The sequence below is a fragment of the Sander lucioperca genome, chromosome 14 (genome assembly GCF_008315115.2).
Source record: "Sander lucioperca isolate FBNREF2018 chromosome 14, SLUC_FBN_1.2, whole genome shotgun sequence".
NCBI classification, from domain to species: Eukaryota; Metazoa; Chordata; class Actinopteri; order Perciformes; family Percidae; genus Sander; species Sander lucioperca.
The window spans coordinates 23,901,292-23,920,115 of NC_050186.1; the positions used below are offsets into that span (position 1 = coordinate 23,901,292).

General features: G+C 52.1%; 1 protein-coding gene across 6 annotated transcripts in view; it reads left to right on the forward strand.

Moving 5' to 3' along the window:
- The window catches only part of apc (APC regulator of WNT signaling pathway), a 37,372-nt gene extending 18,901 nt beyond the window's left edge, over positions 1-18,471 (forward strand). For 2 of the 6 annotated variants that reach the window (XM_031321566.2, XM_031321567.2), the window contains exons 4-17: positions 2,143-2,371; positions 3,610-3,718; positions 3,818-3,931; positions 4,216-4,278; positions 4,410-4,460; positions 5,016-5,102; positions 8,618-8,795; positions 8,991-9,191; positions 9,636-9,731; positions 9,848-9,987; positions 10,175-10,252; positions 11,940-12,056; positions 12,297-12,511; positions 12,611-18,471. In XM_031321566.2, coding sequence (XP_031177426.1) covers positions 2,143-2,371; positions 3,610-3,718; positions 3,818-3,931; positions 4,216-4,278; positions 4,410-4,460; positions 5,016-5,102; positions 8,618-8,795; positions 8,991-9,191; positions 9,636-9,731; positions 9,848-9,987; positions 10,175-10,252; positions 11,940-12,056; positions 12,297-12,511; positions 12,611-17,363 — 6,431 coding nt within the window. In that variant the 3' untranslated portion in view covers positions 17,364-18,471. The remainder of the gene's footprint in view (positions 1-2,142; positions 2,372-3,609; positions 3,719-3,817; positions 3,932-4,215; positions 4,279-4,409; positions 4,461-5,015; positions 5,103-8,617; positions 8,796-8,990; positions 9,192-9,635; positions 9,732-9,847; positions 9,988-10,174; positions 10,253-11,939; positions 12,057-12,296; positions 12,512-12,610) is intronic. The other 4 variants (XM_031321568.2, XM_031321569.2, XM_031321570.2 and 1 more) reach the window with 4 other exon arrangements.
- The last annotated feature ends 353 nt before the right edge of the window (positions 18,472-18,824 follow it).

Consider the following 18,824-nt stretch of genomic DNA (forward strand, 5'->3'; position numbering starts at 1 on the left):
AGGGTGATCCTGTGATATAGTTCATTTAATTGATTTACTGCCATAGTTACATCTGCATGATTTGGTGTGAATGTTGTTACTAAAAAGTTGTTAATTAGATTAGTAATTTCAACCGAGTTAGCTGCATTGGTGAATTCAGACACACTGTCAGATGTCCATTTATAGGACAGATTGAGTTTTACAAGTTTTTTAGTGTCTATAATTTTAATTTCCTGTGTTCTTTTCAGATATACATTTATCTGGCAGTGGTCTGAAAGTGGTAACTGAGGTCTTACAGTGAATGCGGTGATGGAGGAGGGTCCATGTCAGTAATTGCGTAGTCGACTACACTAGACCCAAGAGCTGAGCAGTATGTGAACCGGCCTAATGAGTCCCCTGTCATCCTACCATTCAGAAAGTTCAGGCCTAGGCCTCCACACAGATGCTCTAGCTCCTTACCATTTCTGTTAATGACAGAGTCAGGGTTGAGTCTAGATTTCATCTGATTTTCTAAGTTTGGCGATGTAATGAATTTGTTATCTTTCTCACTTATTTCGACTATTTCATTTTCCAAACCTGTTCTAGCATTAAATCCCCACATAGCAGCACGTTGCCCTGAGCCTGGAAGTGGCTGCATTCAGAGTTTAGGTCAGTGAAGAACTCTTCTTTAAAGTACGGTGATTCTGCAGGTGGGGCATACACTGCACAGATGTAGAGGTCATTTTCATGACTTATAACTCCTTTACTCAGCTTTAACCACACTCAAGTGAGTTCTTTCTTTTTGATAGATAGATATGGTGTCAGGAATTCTTTAAACCAAATTATAACGCCCCCTGAGTCTCTGCCACGGTTTATGTTTTTGTATTTTAAAGATGGTAAAATAATGTCTTCATAGCCTGAGGGACAGTGAGTACTTAAATCTGTTCTACACCAAGTTTCCAATAAAACAACAATGTCATGGTGTTTGATACTGAGTAGGAAGTCAGAGTTAAGACTTTTGGCTCCAAACACCGATGAATGAAGCCCCTGGATATTCCAGAAAGTTATGGAGAATGATCTCGTCATGTATGTTATGTATATTCTTGGTTATGAGTCATTGAAAGAGAAATTAAAAAGAAAGAAATAGTCACAAATGAATACATATGGATATTCTTCCCTTATCCTTTTTTGTTTGTTTTTTTTAGCCTAATTTTTGGAAGATGAGGTGGCGCAGTTGCCTCACTTCTGTGATGTCGGTACAGACTGGGTGTTTATTACCTTGGATAATGTCTGAGTAGGTGGTGTGGTGCTGTAGAGCTCCACAGCAGTGGCAGTTGTCCAGCAGAGTGCTCTGCTCATGTGTGCTTGTGGTGTTGGAGTTCCTTGCATGAGGGCATGGTTCAGCTTGGTTGGGTTTGGTGTTATTGAGCTGGGGTCTGCTGGTTTGAGCTCTCCTGGGCTGAGTACTGCTAGCCTGGGCTCCACTGTGCTGGGCTCTGGTTGGTTGGGCTGGCCTGGTCGTGGTTCTGCTGGGTTGGGCTCCACTGTGCTGGGATTGGTTGGTCTGCCGATGAGAGGGCTGGGCTCCGGTGTGGGCCCTTTGTGTATTAACTCTGTTGAGTTGGGGTGTCTGTTGTCTATTGTGGGGCTGGGCAGCCTGACTGGGTTGGAGGTGAGAGGGGACTCTGCCCAGAGTTGTATCTTTTATGTCCTTTGCTAGTTGTCTAACTGCATCAGCATATAGGTGCACACGGTCATAGAGATGCTCCTCTGACAGACTCACCCATGGTGGGCAATGTGGGTGTTTGGAATTTCTGAGCAATATGAAGATAGTTTTTGGTTAATCTTGTTGATCAGATCGTTGGGAAAGTCTTTTCTGTTTGCCATAAGGAATTCTTCATGGGCCTTCTTTGCTCTCTCTCTCTCTGTCTCTCTCTCTCTCTCTGTCTGTCTCTCTCTCTCTCTCTGTCTCTCTCTCTGTCTGTCTCTCTCTCTCTCTGTCTCTGTCTCTGTCTCTCTCTGTCTCTGTGTCTCTCTGTCTGTCTCTCTCTCTCTCTGTGTCTCTCTGTCTGTCTCTCTGTCTCTCTCTCTCTGTCTCTCTCTCTCTCTGTCTCTCTCTGTCTCTGTCTCTCTCTGTCTCTGTCTCTGAGAGTGAATTAAACCAGTGAGTATCTCCTGTTCCAGAGATGAGCCTGGAGTCAGCAGGGTCTAAGGCCCGGACTCGGCCTCCCCTGCCCCCCTCGTCCTCCTCCAGCTCAGCCTCCTCAGCCTCTGGAGGATCAGGACCAGCAGTGGGGGGGGCAGCGGGGGGGTTCCCCCGCAGAGGGCTGCAGCCCCCGGGCAGAGACCAGGACCGCAGAGACCAGGACCGCAGAGACCAGGACCGCTGCCTGGACGACCTGGAGAAGGAGAGGTACTGCTGAGTCATCCTTTAACCACAACTGGCACACCTGTCTCTCTCTCTGTCTGCTCCCTGTCTCTCTCTCTGACTGGTCCCTGTGTCTCTCTCTCTCTGACTGCTCCCTGTCTCTCTCTCTGACTGGTCCCTGTCTCTCTCTCTGACTGGTCCCTGTGTCTCTCTCTGACTGGTCCCTGTCTCTCTCTCTGACTGCTCCCTGTCTCTCTCTCTGACTGGTCCCTGTGTCTCTCTCTCTCTGACTGGTCCCTGTGTCTCTCTCTCTCTGACTGGTCCCTGTGTCTCTCTCTCTCTGACTGGTCCCTGTCTCTCTCTCTCTGACTGGTCCCTGTGTCTCTCTCTCTCTGACTGGTCCCTGTGTCTCTCTCTCTCTGACTGGTCCCTGTCTCTCTCTCTCTGACTGGTCCCTGTGTCTCTCTCTCTCTGACTGGTCCCTGTGTCTCTCTCTCTCTGACTGGTCCCTGTGTCTCTCTCTCTCTGACTGGTCCCTGTGTCTCTCTCTCTCTGACTGGTCCCTGTCTCTCTCTCTCTGACTGGTCCCTGTCTCTCTCTCTCTGACTGGTCCCTGTCTCTCTCTCTGACTGGTCCCTGTGTCTCTCTCTCTCTGACTGGTCCCTGTGTCTCTCTCTCTGACTGGTCCCTGTCTCTCTCTCTCTGACTGGTCCCTGTCTCTCTCTCTCTGACTGGTCCCTGTGTCTCTCTCTCTCTGACTGGTCCCTGTCTCTCTCTCTCTGACTGGTCCCTGTCTCTCTCTCTCTGACTGGTCCCTGTGTCTCTCTCTCTCTGACTGGTCCCTGTGTCTCTCTCTCTGACTGGTCCCTGTCTCTCTCTCTCTGACTGGTCCCTGTGTCTCTCTCTCTCTGACTGGTCCCTGTGTCTCTCTCTCTCTGACTGGTCCCTGTGTCTCTCTCTCTCTGACTGGTCCCTGTGTCTCTCTCTCTCTGACTGGTCCCTGTGTCTCTCTCTCTCTGACTGGTCCCTGTGTCTCTCTCTCTCTGACTGGTCCCTGTCTCTCTCTCTCTGACTGGTCCCTGTCTCTCTCTCTCTGACTGGTCCCTGTCTCTCTCTCTGACTGGTCCCTGTCTCTCTCTCTCTCTCTCTCTCTCTGACTGGTCCCTGTGTCTCTCTCTCTCTGACTGGTCCCTGTCTCTCTCTCTGACTGTCTCCTGTCTCCCTGTGTCTCTCTCTCTGACTGGCTCCTGTCTGTGTCCTGCTCTGTGATTGGCTCCCTGCAGAGCACTCCTATTGGCTGAGCTGGAGAAGGAGGAGAAGGAGAAGGACTGGTACTACACTCAGTTGCAGAACCTGACCAAGAGGATCGACAGCCTCCCGCTCACTGAGAATGTAACTACCGTTTAAACTACTACGCTACCCATGCTCCCCAGCTGCTGTTGCTATGGTGACGTGGTGTGTAATGGGAGTGTGTGTGTGTGTGTGTGTCAGTTCACTCTGCAGACGGACATGAGTCGGCGCCAGCTGGAGTTCGAGGCTCGTCAGATCCGCTCAGCGATGGAGGAACAGCTGGGCTCCTGTCAGGAGATGGAGAGGAGGGCGCAGGTACTCTCCCACAATGCACCACTGGCTCAGTGGTTCCCACAATGCACCACAGTCTGCTGGTGGTAATGAGTCTGTGAACTGGTGTCAGGACAGACATTTACCCCCCAATTACCCCCCAATTACCCCCGGCTAAAACCACCTGATAAAACCACTCGGGCTGCAACCACGGATTATTTTCACTGTTGATTAATCGTTTGGTCTCTAAAATGTCTCTCTGTGTGTGTGTGTGTGTGTGTGTGTGTGTGTGTGTGTGTGTGTGTGTGTGTGTGTGTGTGTGTGTTCAGGCTCGAGTGTCCCGTATTCAGCAGATAGAGAAAGACATCCTGAGACTTGGAGCCCGGCTGCAGGTAACTCAACTCTTCGTGGTAATATTCATTATATTATTCATTAATATTCATTCAACTGGTGACCTGATGTTACACATATTTAATCTGCTCTCTCTCTCTCTCACTCTCTCACTCTCTCTCTCTGTCTCCAGGTGGAGGAAGCTCAGGGGGCGAGCGACAGCAGCGGATTGTCCGGAGCTCAGGTGAGCATCCTGTCTTATTGTCTGTATGTGTGCGTTCAGATGGGCCAGTAGTTCCCTTTTGAAATGGACTGCAGCAGGTATTCAGCCATGTTAAAGGACCAATCTGGCGCAAACTGACCCTAGGTTAGACCCCGCTAATTAGCTTATAACGCTAGTCGTCGGGGCACGGGTAAAGTAAAAATAAATCGCTATGGTTGACTCGGTACACACATGTTATTAACCCCTAGGGTTCATCACAAGCCAGATTACCCATCAGTCATTGCACCTCGCTGGGACGACAGCATACACCTTGTAAATTGATCAAAACACATTTATTCACAAGTTACGCGCATTCTAATAGAATACGTTTTGTGATGGCATCAGTTTTTGTTTCAATATTTTAGTTCAGAATTAGAATAAAATTTCCACAGTAGCAGCAGCGTATTCAAGGTGTTTACGTTACCATGGTAACACAGAGGAAGTCACGTCTGCATTGGTGGCGTTGCAGGTTGGTCCCGATGGAGGAGCAGGGAGACTGATTATGTACTTAATCTCTTCTCTTTCCTACATATTCAGAGCTCCAGCAGCCGGTCGGACCACGAGCCAGCCAATGAGGCGAGCTACTCTGTGCCTCGACGAATCACCAGCCACCTGGGGACCAAGGTCAGTTAAGCCCCGCCCCTTCCTGTGTCCACCATGGGAATTTATTTCAGTAAAAATGTGTCCGGTAGTGAACGGGGAGAGACAGATAATGTTCTGATCCTGTTTAGATCTCTCAGAGAACTACATCTCTTAGTTTAGATCTCTCAGAGAACTACATCTCTTAGTTTAGATCTCTCAGAGAACTACATCTCTTAGTTTAGATCTCTCAGAGAACTACATCTCTTAGTTTAGACCTCTCAGAGAACTACATCTCTTAGTTTAGACCTCTCAGAGAACTACATCTCTTAGTTTAGATCTCTCAGAGAACTACATCTCTTAGTTTAGACCTCTCAGAGAACTACATCTCTTAGTTTAGACCTCTCAGAGAACTACATCTCTTAGTTTAGATCTCTCAGAGAACTACATTTCTTAGTTTAGAACTACATCTCTCAGTGAACTACATCTTAGTTTAGATCTCTCAGAGAACTACATCTCTTAGTTTAGACCTCTGAGAACTACATCTCTTAGTTTAGAACTACATCTCTCAGTGAACTACATCTCTTAGTTTAGATCTCTCAGTGAACTACATCTCTTAGTTTAGACCTCAGTGAACTACATCTTAGTTTAGACCTCTCAGTGAACTACATCTTAGTTTAGACCTCAGAGAACTACATCTTAGTTTAGATCTCTCAGTGAACTACATCTCTTAGTTTAGATCTCTCAGTGAACTACATCTTAGTTTAGATCTCTCAGAGAACTACATCTCTTAGTTTAGAACTACATCTCTCAGTGAACTACATCTTAGTTTAGATCTCTCAGAGAACTACATCTCTTAGTTTAGAACTACATCTCTCAGTGAACTACATCTTAGTTTAGATCTCTCAGTGAACTACATCTCTTAGTTTAGACCTCAGTGAACTACATCTCTTAGTTTAGATCTCTCAGTGAACTACATCTCTTAGTTTAGACCTCAGTGAACTACATCTCTTAGTTTAGATCTCTCAGTGAACTACATCTCTTAGTTTAGACCTCAGTGAACTACATCTTAGTTTAGATCTCTCAGAGAACTACATCTCTTAGTTTAGACCTCTCAGAGAACTACATCTCTTAGTTTAGACCTCAGTGAACTACATCTTAGTTTAGATCTCTCAGAGAACTACATCTCTTAGTTTAGAACTACATCTCTCAGTGAACTACATCTTAGTTTAGATCTCTCAGAGAACTACATCTCTTAGTTTAGACCTCTCAGAGAACTACATCTCTTAGTTTAGACCTCTCAGAGAACTACATCTTAGTTTAGATCTCTCAGAGAACTACATATCTCGTCTCCCACAATACACCTCACCTCTGTGGCTAGCTAGCTTAGCTCTGTTCCCCAACATGATCTCATCTTACCTGCTCTGTTTCATCAGCCAGGAAGAGAAAGGTGTGAGTAACGTTACACACACACACACACACACACACACACACACACACACACACACACACACACACACACACACACACACACAAGAACACACACAGAAACACACTCACAGAGACACACACACACACACACACAAACACATTCACAGAGACAGACACACACACACACACACAGAAACACACTCAGAGACACACACACACACACACATACACACTCACACAGACACATACTCACACAGACACACACACACACTCTCTTCTCTTAGCTGTCCATCATGTTCGATGATGACGCTTGCTCCAGGGATGGGGGTGGGAGGGGGGGTGGGTTCAGCGACCTTGCCGCTGGTGCCGCTTCTCGTGGGCGTAGAGTCCGATCCTTGAGCCGCACACTCGTCCGTAGATGGAGCGGGGGAAACCAGATGCCAGGAGGGGTACCAGCCGCCCGCTGGTGTCTCTTGATCCGCCTCTCGGATCGTCGGTCTTGGCTGATTTGGTGTATTTGAGAGACTGCAGTGGCACAGGTGACCTGCCAGGCTGATCTGTCGAGTGCCAGAGATTCAAGCTGCGTAAGGGGGATGTTTGCTCGCTTTAGGAGGTCCCTGGTGTAGTCCTTAAAGCGCCGCTTTTGTCCTCCAGCGGAGCGTTTAGCGCCCGTTAACTGTAGAGGACTTGACGGGGCAGGCGGTGTTCAGGCATGCGTATAGTGTGCCCTATCCAGCGCAGATGTTTTTTGGCCACGGCTGCTTCCATACAGATTGAGTCAGTGTTACTGAGGATATCTGTATGGGGGATTCAATCTTCCCAGGACAAGCTGAGGATCTTTTGTAGACAGCGGATATGGAAGGCCTCTAGGTTGGTGATGTGTTGGCGGTATGGGGTCCAAGACTCTGCCCCATAAAGCAGAGTGGAGAGACATACCGCGTTGTAAACAGCCACCTTGGTGCTGATCTTCAGGTTACGGTTTTCAAAAACCCTGCTGCGTCGGCGTCCAAAAGATGATGAGGCTTTATTTATCCGGGTGTGTATTTCTGTGTCAGGGGAGCAGCATGAGGACAAAGTGGAGCCGAGGTAGGTGAAGTGGTCCACTGTTTTAAGTGGAACACCATTTATGTGAAAACTGGATGGTGTGGGGGCGGGTGTGGTGAGATGGGACATGACCTTGGTTTTTTGAATGTTGACCAGTAGGCCAAAGAATTGGTACAGACTGGATATTGTGTTAAGGGCGTGCTGCATAGAGTCTGGACTGTGAGCTAAGACGGCACAGTCATCAGCATACTGAAGCTCACAGATTTGGGGGGTCTTTGTCTTTGTGTGGGCCTGGAGCCGACGGATGTTGAAAAGGCTTCCGTCAAGTCTGTATTCCACATGGACACCGTCTTCATGTCCCATGACACGGTGGAAGAGGCAGGTGATGGCAGAGAGGAGTCTCCTGCAGCTGCCTCAAGACAAAAACCATGTCTGTCGTGGATCTGGTCTTCCGGAAGCCACACTGTGTTTCCGGAAGGTGGTTTTAAGGGTGGGAGATCCATGGAAGGACAGGAGAGCTTTGTGGGCCTCATGCTTGGTCTTTAGGAGTAACTGTATCTCAGCTGAATTGCAGTCAAACCAGTCCTGGTGACGTTTCCTTGATTGGCCAAGCGCCTCTGAGGCTGTACTATGAATAGGCTGGCGCAGAGCTGGCCAGTCGGTTGTTTCCTCCGGGAGCTTGGTGGTGAGGCTATTCAGCGCTATACAGTTTAGTTTCTTGTTTGGAGCGGTCCTCGGGCCACGGGGTTGAATGCTCATGAGTAGTTGGATCTGACCATGAGGTGGTCAGTCCAGCACTCAGCTCCGCGCATAACACGGGTGGTGACACTTGATAAACTGACAGACATCAGATGTCTAATTCATGGCTCAGTTCAAACAGGATCAGAACATGATTGTGGGTATTATGGTCTGTCTCCCTGCAGGTAGAGATGGTGTACAGTCTTCTGTCCATGATATTATGGTCTGTCTCCCTGCAGGTAGAGATGGTGTACAGTCTTCTGTCCATGATATTATGGTCTGTCTCCCTGCAGGTAGAGATGGTGTACAGTCTTCTGTCCATGATATTATGGTCTGTCTCCCTGCAGGTAGAGATGGTGTACAGTCTTCTGTCCATGTTGGGGACTCACGATAAAGACGACATGTCACGGACGCTGCTCGCCATGTCCAGCTCACAGGACTCGTGCATCGCCATGCGTCAGTCCGGCTGTCTGCCGCTGCTCATCCAGCTGCTCCACGGCAACGACAAGGACTCCCTGTTGCTAGGTAACCCTTTGTCTGTTTCTGCTCTTCTGTTTATTTCCGATTCTCCCGTTGCCTATATAACTGCGTCCTCACCTGTCACTCGTCAGGTTGTGACGTAGGTTTCTTCCCCCCTGCCTCCTTTAGTTGCTATAGAAATAAAACTGCCTTGTCTCCCGTTGTCTAGGTAACTCTGTGTACTTGTCTCCCGTTGCCTAGGTAACTCCCGGGGCAGTAAAGAGGCCCGTGCGCGGGCGTCTGCGGCACTGCACAACATAGTGCACAGTCAGCCGGACGATAAGCGCGGGCGGCGGGAGATCAGAGTGCTCCACCTGCTGGAGCAGGTGAGACATTACTGTGAGGAGAGCTGGAGCTGGCAGGAGAACCACGAGAGGGGGACGGACCAGGAGGACAACCCCAGTGAGTTATCAGACACAGACAAAGACACACAGAGACACACAGAGAGACAAAGACACACAGAGACACACAGAGAGAGACAGAGACACAGAGAGACAAAGACACACAGAGAGACAGAGACACACAGAGAGAGAGACAGACACACAGAGAGAGAGACAGAGACACAGAACGAGACAGAGACACAGACACAGAGAGACACAGAGAGACACAGAGAGAGACAGACACACAGAGAGAGAGACAGAGACACAGAGAGAGACAGACACAGAGACAGAGACACACAGACCCCAGCTCTGTGACAGGTTTCAGATCTTATTGTTATTGTTTTCCCATCAGGCCATGCTGTGCTCCACGAGAGTGACACATAAATCCTGTGTTGTAATAACTGAATGTGTATAAATCCTGTGTTGTAATAACTGAATGTGTATAAATCCTGTGTTGTGCGTTCAGTGCCGTCTCCAGTGGAGCATCAGATCTGTCCGGCCGTCTGCGTCCTCATGAAACTTTCCTTCGATGAAGAACATCGTCACGCCATGAATGAACTCGGTGAGGAAACGCTCTGACTGCTCTAATGTCTCCAAGGCTTTCTTCAACCCTCTCAGAACTATTTCAATGTGTGTGTGTGTGTGTGTGTGTGTGTGTGTGGGGTTGTGTGTCTGCAGGTGGGCTGCAGGCCGTAGCAGAGCTGCTGCAGGTTGACTGTGAGATGTTCGGTCTGAGCAGCGATCATTACAGCGTCACGCTGCGCAGATACTCCGGCATGGCGCTCACTAACCTCACCTTCGGAGATGTAGCCAATAAGGTGAGAGGAAAACACAAACACCATTATCTTACACATCATTCATGTTTTAGATGTTTAAACGCACGCACGCACGCACGCACGCACGCACGCACGCACGCACACACACACACACACACACAGAAACACACGCACAGACACGCACACACACAGAGAGACACAGATCTGAGTGTTGTTGATCTCCCATCAGGCCACGCTGTGCTCCATGAAGGGCTGCATGAGAGCGATGGTCGCTCAGCTGAAGTCCGACAGTGAAGACCTGCAGCAGGTAAATCACCTCTTTCTCATATTTTAGTTTTCTGTTTTTGCCAGCGAGATTATTTTATTTTGTTTATACAGCTTCCAAACTAACCCTAATAACGAGTTAACACAAATTCCTTTTGACGCCACTAGTTTTGGTTTTGTGATTTGGGCCTCGGGCCGCTCCGTAGTTTGTGAAACCAGGAAGTGATGCGGCAGTAACATTGAGGATGTCTAACAGAAACAGAAATGGAGAAAGAAACATTCTAGATCAGGGGTGGCCAACCAGTTAGGTATAAAGAGCCACAAAAAAAAACGCACCATAGCAAAAAGCCACACAACACATGCACGTCCACACTACAACAGCAACAGTGTCTTCCAGATCTGATGACAGTCATAATACATAGCAGTTTTCATAGTTTATTTTTCTCACTTAGATTGACTCGGTGGGAAACCTGACAGTCTTTGTTATCCACAATCCTTTTCAGGTCTTGCTTGAACTCGGTTGTGGCCACTCGAAGAACTCTTTCACTCATTTGTCACTAAAGGGGCTTTCAAACAATCGGATTCAGCAGTGAAAGGGTTAACGAGGAAGGTGATCTGTGGCTGCTGTTTTTCCTCAGGTTGCAGAATCTGTCCTCAAAACTCTGCTGCATTATTTTCCATTTTAAAATAATTGGCAAATGTATTGGCAGTATTGGCAGATGCATTCAAATGTGTTTTTTTTTTTTTTTACTTATCTGAAATACTGTATGTTTCAGAAAAGTTAAAAACAACAATCAACCAATGGCACAGCCCCCAGCCACACAGTAAGAGCCTCACAGGAGCAGGCAAAGAGCCGCATACGGCTCAAGAGCCACAGGTTCGCCCCCCCTGTTCTAGATGTTTCTCTCCAGCAGACTAAAGTTACCTGTGCTAACATTGGAGCTGATCCATGAACACAGAAACAGACACAGAACTTCAGAACTTACCAGCTAGTTGATCCGGTCTGTGCCTTCCCCTAACCCTAACCATAACCCTGACCCTTCCCTAACCCTAAACCCTGACCCTTCCCTTACCCTGACCCTAAACCCTGACCCTTCCCTAAACCCTGACCCTAACCCTAACCCGGCTAAATACATACAGGTATAACATTGTGGAATAATCTGCCGCTTTCCCTCAAAATTGTTAATACCAGAGGGACTTTTAGACATCAGGTTAAGGCATTTTTATGGAATAGATTGATTATTTTATGTGATCTGTGATTTTCTGATTTTAGATTGCTCTTGGATGATTTGTGTTAAATGTTTTAACACCAAGTACCATGTTGGAAATAAGTGTTCACACTTTAACATGTTATCCTTTGGATTATGTTTTCTGTCAAATCCAAAATCAAAAAATCAATCAAAATCAAATACTGAGATGCTCCAGCGCTCCGGGAGCCAAATACAGGAATGTGTTTAAACAACGTCAGCTTATCAGAGAATCTAAACTCTGATTCACTCACATTTACACATTGAGTTCAAATATTTCAACTCACGCAAACTTGTGGAATGATGCAAATTTTGCATCCTCACACCATTCGCTCCTTGACTTTGTGTTTATTTGCGTCTTTGCATTCACTTTATATGTAATCGATATAAATGCGCCATAACATTAATGTTTGACATCACTGACGAACCAGTTTTTTAATATTTGTGTCCTTTTGTTTCATATTTTCTGTGGTCTGTTTTCAGGTGATAGCGAGCGTGTTGAGGAACTTGTCGTGGCGTGCTGATGTCAACAGTAAGAAGACGCTGCGGGAGGTTGGCAGCGTGCGGGCGCTCTCGGGCTGTGCTCTCGAAGTCCAGAAGGTAAATACTAACGTTATTATTACACATTATGTGTTTTTATCCCTAAAGAGCAGTATGTATGATTAATGTATAATATTAATAATTAATAATAAGGTTTTCATAAGTGTTTGAGCACCTGAAACAAGCTTTATATTCTCCTACACGTTTAGAAAGTGAACGCTGAACGATGCGTTCTGTTCCTTTAAGATCCGAGTGGCTCCTCTGAGTTTCTTCACTTTATTTTCCGTGTTCCTCGTTCAGGAGTCGACTCTGAAGTCGGTGCTGAGCGCGCTCTGGAACCTGTCGGCTCACTGCACGGAGAACAAGGCAGATATCTGCGTGGTGGACGGCGCTCTGGCGTTCCTGGTGGGAACACTGACGCACCGCAGCCACACCAACACGCTCGCCATCATCGAGAGCGGCGGGGGCATCCTGCGCAATGTCTCCAGCCTCATCGCCACCAACGAGGCTCACAGGTAAACCGACGTGAAGAAAACGAGTGTAACCAAGGTGACTGTTAAGAAAGCGAGTTTGTGTGTCTCACGGGTCTCTCCTCCCTTTGTTTGGTCTTGCAGGCAGATCCTGCGTGAGCACGGCTGCCTGCCGACGCTGCTGCAGCACCTGAAGTCTCACAGTCTAACCATCGTGTCCAACGCCTGCGGCACGCTCTGGAATCTGTCCGCCAGAGACGCCAGAGACCAGGAGGCATTATGGGAGCTGGGCGCTGTGGGCATGCTGAGGAACCTCATCCACTCCCGGCACAAGATGATCGCCATGGGCAGCGCGGCCGCCCTCAGGAACCTGATGGCTAACCGCCCGGCGCGCTACAAGGACGCCAGCGTGGTGTCGCCGGGCGCCGGTGCCCCCTCGCTGCACGCCCGCAAACAGAAGGCGCTGTTTGAGGAGCTGGACGCTCAGCAGCTGTCAGAGACATTCGACAACATCGACAACCTGAGCCCCAAGGCGGCGCACAGGAAGGGGCGCGGCTGCAGCAGCGGCGGAGGCGGGGCCACGGCGCGCTCTTACACCAACACGCCGGTGCTGTCGAGCCCGAAGCACGGCGACGGGCCGAAGAGGAGCGAGGAGGCGCCGTACGCCCGGCCGGTGTTCTCGCCCAGCGTGCGAGCGTCCAGCGACAGCCTCAACAGCGTGACGAGCGCCGACGGATACGGAAACCGAGGCAAGACCAAACCGTCCGTGGAGCCGCTGTACTCGTCCGACGACAGCGCCGCCAACAAGTGCTGCGTGTACAGGAAGTACCCGGCCGACCTGGCGCACAAGATCCGCAGCGCCAACCACATGGCGGACGACGACGGCGGCGAGCTGGACACGCCGATCAACTACAGCCTGAAGTACTCGGACGAGCAGCTGAACTCAGGGCGGCAGAGTCCGAGCCGCCGCAGCAGCGTGGGGAGCGACGAGGACGAGTTGGGCGCCGCGCAGAGGAGGAACGATGGCGACGCCGTGGTGCCCGGCGGCCGCATGGCGTCCGGCCCACCGCCGCGCTACGTTGTCGCCACGGCAACGTCCAACTACAGCAACGACTCAACAGCCGAGCAGCCGATCGACTACAGCCTGAAGTACGGCGCCGAAGCCGCCCGCAAAGAGACCAGCGTCCCCGCTGCCCCGCCTCCTCCACCGCCCTCCGCCAACAAGCTCTGCCTCCCGGCTGCCTCGGCCAATCAGCTCCGCCTCCCGGCCACCTCGGCCAATCGCACGGTGGAGTCAACGCAGACGTACTGCGTAGAAGACACGCCCATCTGCTTCTCCCGAGGCTCCTCGCTGTCCTCGCTGTCCTCCGAGGACGAGGAGGACGGAAACGTGGTCGGCAGGAAGAGGAGAGGCGGCGGCGGCGGGAACGACTACCCGACGCTTCCTGTCGGCGAGAAGGGCGCCACGGAGCACGCCACGGAGCACGCCACGGAGCAGCAGAGGAAGGAGGCCGAGAGCCAGACGGCCGCCGCTGCCGCTGCCGCCACCGCTGCCGCCGCCGCCGCCGCTGCTCCGTCATCACGGGGACGACGAGGTCACCACCACCATCACGGCCACGCCCACCACTACGTGACATCATCGTCGGGCGCCCGGACACCAAAGAGCCCCCCGGAGGCGCCGTACGCCCAGGAGACGCCGCTGATGTTCAGCCGCTGCACGTCGGTCAGCTCGCTGGACAGCTTCTCCACCTCGTCCATTGCCAGCTCCGTGCGCTCCAGCGAGCCGTGCAGCGGCGTGCCGAGCGGCGTGGTCAGCCCCAGCGACCTCCCCGACAGCCCGGGCCAGACCATGCCGCCAAGCCGTGCCAAGACGCCGCCACCACCAGAACAGAACGCAGCGGAGGAGGAGGAGAAGAAGACGAAGGAGCAGGAGGAGAGCAGCGCAGACGTGCTGCTGCACTTCGCCACTGAGAGCACGCCACATGGCTTCTCCCGCGCCTCCAGTCTGAGCGCGCTCAGTCTGGACGAGCCCTACATCGCCGCGGAGATGAAGGAGGCGAAAGATGGCGAGAGGAAGGAGGAGGCGGCGAAGCCGATCCTCGACGAGTCAGACGACGACGACGACATCGAGATCCTGGAGGCGTGCATCAACATGGCCATGCCCAAGTCGTCACGGAAACCAAAGAAACAGCAGCAGGCGGCGCCGAGGAAACACAGCCAGCTTCCTGTTTACAAGCTCCTCCCCCCTCACAGCCGCGGCCAATCACAGCAGAGAAAGGAGGCGCCGCCAGAGGAGGTGCCGAGAGTTTACTGTGTGGAGGGAACGCCGCTCAACTTCTCCACGGCCACCTCGCTCAGTGACCTCACCATCGACTCACCGCCCAATGAGGAGGCAGCAGCCGGGACTCTAGCCCCGCCCCCCTCCGGCCAGAGGAGGGGGGCGGGGCTTCCTGAGGGGGAGAACGGTGATGACATCCTGGCAGAGTGCATCAGCGCCGCCATGCCCAAACCCAAACCCCGAAAACACCAAGCCCCGCCCCTCCCCCCTCCGCTCCCGCCCCCCCTCAGCCTGCAGCAAGCGCAGAAGAAGAAGCCCACCTCGCCGGTGAAGCCGATGCCACAGCGGGCGCCATACGGCGTCCCCATGGCAACAGCTGCCAAAGCTAAACCAGGGTTTGCCTTCGACTCGCCGCACCACTACACGCCCATCGAGGGCACGCCGTGCTGCTTCTCCCGCAACGACTCGCTGAGCTCGCTCGACTTCGACGAAGACGACGGCGCCGAGAAGGACGAAGACAAGAAAAGCAAAGAAGAAGAAGGCAGGAAGAGGAAGCAGCAGACGGCGGCGGTTTTCCCTCGACCCAAAGCGGCGAGCAACCCGCCCGCGCCGGACGAGAAGCAGAAGTTCTCCATCGAGGACACGCCCGTCTGCTTCTCCAGGAACTCCTCGCTGAGCTCACTGAGCGACATCGACCACGAGAACAACAACAAGCCGCTGGCGCCCGCGCCGGAGCAAGATGGCGGCAAAGCAGGAAGTAAGTCTCCGCCTCCGCAGGAAGAGCTGAAGCCCCGCCCCCCCGCGGCCAGCGGCTACGCGCCCAAAGCCTTCCACGTGGAGGACACGCCCGTCTGCTTCTCCAGGAACTCCTCGCTGAGCTCGCTGAGCATTGACTCGGAGGACGACCTGCTCCAGGAGTGCATCAGCTCCGCCATGCCCAAGAAGAAGAAGAAGAACGCCGCCCCGACCGCCGTGGCACCGCTCGCGCTCCCCAAAGACGAGGACGGCATTCTGGGCGAGGAGGAGCCTTTGGAGGCGCCCAGAAGCCCCGCCTCCCCCGACTCTGAGTCTTTTGATTGGAAGGCGATCCAGGAGGGCGCCAACGCCATCGTCTGCAGCCTGAACGCCGCGGCGGCCGCCTCGCTGTCCCGCCAGCCGTCGTCAGACTCCGACTCCATCCTGTCCCTCAAGTCTGTGGGCTCGCCGTTCCGCCTGCCAGCAGCCAATCACAGCACAGAGGAGGCAGAGGAGGAGAAGGAGGAGGCGGCAAAGCGCGGGGCGAGGATCCTGAAGGCCGGCGAGCGCAGCACGCTGGAAGCCAAGAAGAAGAAGGAGGCGGAGCTAGAGGAGGAGGAAGCGAAGGCGCTGAGAGGCGGGAAGAAGGTGTACCGCAGTCTGATCACGGGGAAGCCGCGCGGCGAGCAAGCAGCCCGGGGGCGGAGCAAACCCCGAGCAGCCGCTGCTGGAAGCAGCGATGGCGCCGACAGAGGGGGCGGGGCCTCTCGGGACTCCACGCCGTCTCGCTCCTCCACAGCAGCTAATCAGAAGGGAGGAAAGCTGCTGCAGACGCCGCGCACCGCATCTCCAGGAAGTGCATCATCGTCATCGTCATCGGCGTCCAGACCGGCCAAACAGGGCGCGCCGGCGAGGAGCGGCGGCATCCCGCGCAGCGAGTCGGCGCCTAGGGTCGCCGTCTCCACGGCAACCAAGAAGCAGAAGGCGGAGCCAGAGAAGCCGGCGCTCGTCCGCCAGTCGACCTTCATCAAAGAAGCTCCGAGCCCGACGCTCAAGAGGAAGCTGGAGGAGTCCGCTGGCACCGCCAACCGCTCGCACTCGGAGAGTCCGTCACGCCCACAGGAAGTGACATCATCACGCTTCAGCCGCACCGGCACCTGGAAGCGGGAAAACGGCGGCGGGGCAGGAGGAGCGGGGAGCGGAAAACACTCAACATCGTTACCGCGCGTCGGCACGTGGAAGAGGACAGGAAGCTCGTCATCGGTGCTGTCGGCGTCCTCGGAGTCAAGCGAGAAGGGGCGGAGCCAGACGGGGCGCAGCGAGGAGGGGCGTGGCGAGGAGGATGGAGCCCCCAGGGCGAGGGGAACGGGCCGTGGCGAGGAGGATGGCGTCCCCAGGGCGAGGGGAACGTGGAGGAAGAAGAGCAGCGGCAGTGAGTCGTCGGCGAGCGACGTGTGGGTGCGTCTGGAGGATTGTCCCGTTAACAACCCGCGCTCCTCATCGTCCTGCTCCGCCCGCTCGCCGACTGCCAACGCCCCGCCCGTCATCGACAGCCCCGCCTCCTCCAACCTCAACCTGCGCCGGAGCTGCGAGAGCCTCGACGACAAGCCAGCGCCGGCCGAACGCCATCAGCAGCAGCGCGGTCCGCAGCGCAGCGGGGCCGTGGCGGCGCGGGTTAGCCCGTTCAACTACACGCCCAGCCCGAGGAAGACAAACGCTGATGTCATCATCACCACGCCAACCAGCACGACCTCATCCTCCACCACGCCCACGCGGCCCTCGCTCATCCCCACCCCCGTCACCAAGAAACGGGAGCCGAAGGGCGGCGAGGGCGGTGGCGCCGGGGGCGGGGAGCGCGGCTCGTACATCGTGACATCGGTGTGAAAGGAAACTGAAAGAGAACTCGGAAACACTCAGACACAAAATGGCGGACAGTTGTGACAGTGAAATGGAGGAGAAAGTGAGTCTGTATTTAAGTGCTAGCCCTGCCCCCTCACCTCCCTCCTCTCCCCTCATTGGCTCCTCTCACCTGTCAGTCAAGGTTCTTTATTCAATGAGAGAAAACTTTAATGAACTTTTTATGTTTTTATACCACTAAAATGATGTGTAGCGCTTAGCTCCGCCCCTTTCTGCCTGTGTTCCTGCATGGCCCCGCCCCCTAAAGATGGCAGTTACCATGGTTACATAACAAGATGACAGTTACCATGGTTACATAACAATGACGATGATGATGATGATGATGATGATGATGTTTCTGCTAGCTGTAGCGTCGGAGCTCTTCCTGCTCTGATGGAAGTTTTCATGTCTTTCTGAGTTTGGTTCTGATGAACTCGACGTTCTCCGTGAGGAGACGCTTCTAAAATAATCCAAAATGTCCCGTTTGTTTTGATTCTCAAGAAAGAAATCCTTTTCATCCGGGACGTCATTTTATTTTTCATTCATTCAGGAGCAGAAACAATTTGAAATGTTTAAAGTTAACGGAAATGTTTTTAGCTGCAACGTTTACATGAAAGATTCTTAGTTTTTCAGAACCTCACTCGTTTATTCCAGAGAGGGAAGCTTGCTGCCAGCTGACTGAACTGAACCAATCAGAGAGGGAAGCTTGCTGCCAGCTGACTGAACTGAACCAATCAGAGACACTTAGAAAGCCTCGTATGTGAGGAACAGTTGGAGTCCGTTCATGAATTTCCTGGTGAATTTTTAAGGACTTTGGATGACAAATCGTCAGTTGGCTGAAAACTTTCCTCTCTGTATCGCCTTGGAAACAAATAACACTGTAAAATGTAAGTTATTGCTGTAAAACCTTAAAACCTTTTAACTTTGAAGCACATAATTTAAAACAAAAATGATTTTTGCCAAAAAAGTTTCCACAGTGTTAATCATGGCTGTATTCACTGTTTTTATGTTGATGCTGACGGAAAATGACTTAAAGGCAAAAACGTTTTGGTGAAATGTTAAAGAGATGAACAATAAAATTCAACATGTTAACAAACCTGGCTTTCTGTCTGTTTGGGAAACGTTAACTGTCCTGCAGTCCGTTCAAGGCTTTAATATAAGAGGAACAAACATCGGCCTCTGCTCCCACATCGGCCGCCATGCTACACGCTGACCATGGTATCTGAGACGCTCCAGAACGCCGGCAGCTAGTAGTCCTTACCTAGGTATTGTCAGGGCCCTCATACTCTGCTTCTGACTGGCTAGTAGTCCTTACCTAGGTACTGTCAGGGCCCTCATACTCTGCTTCTGACTGGCTAGTAGTCCTTACCTAGCTACTGAGCATGTGCGACTCCCAACAAAGATGTTCCAGCAGTGAGAGGTCTCACTCTGTAGCTAAAACAGAGACCT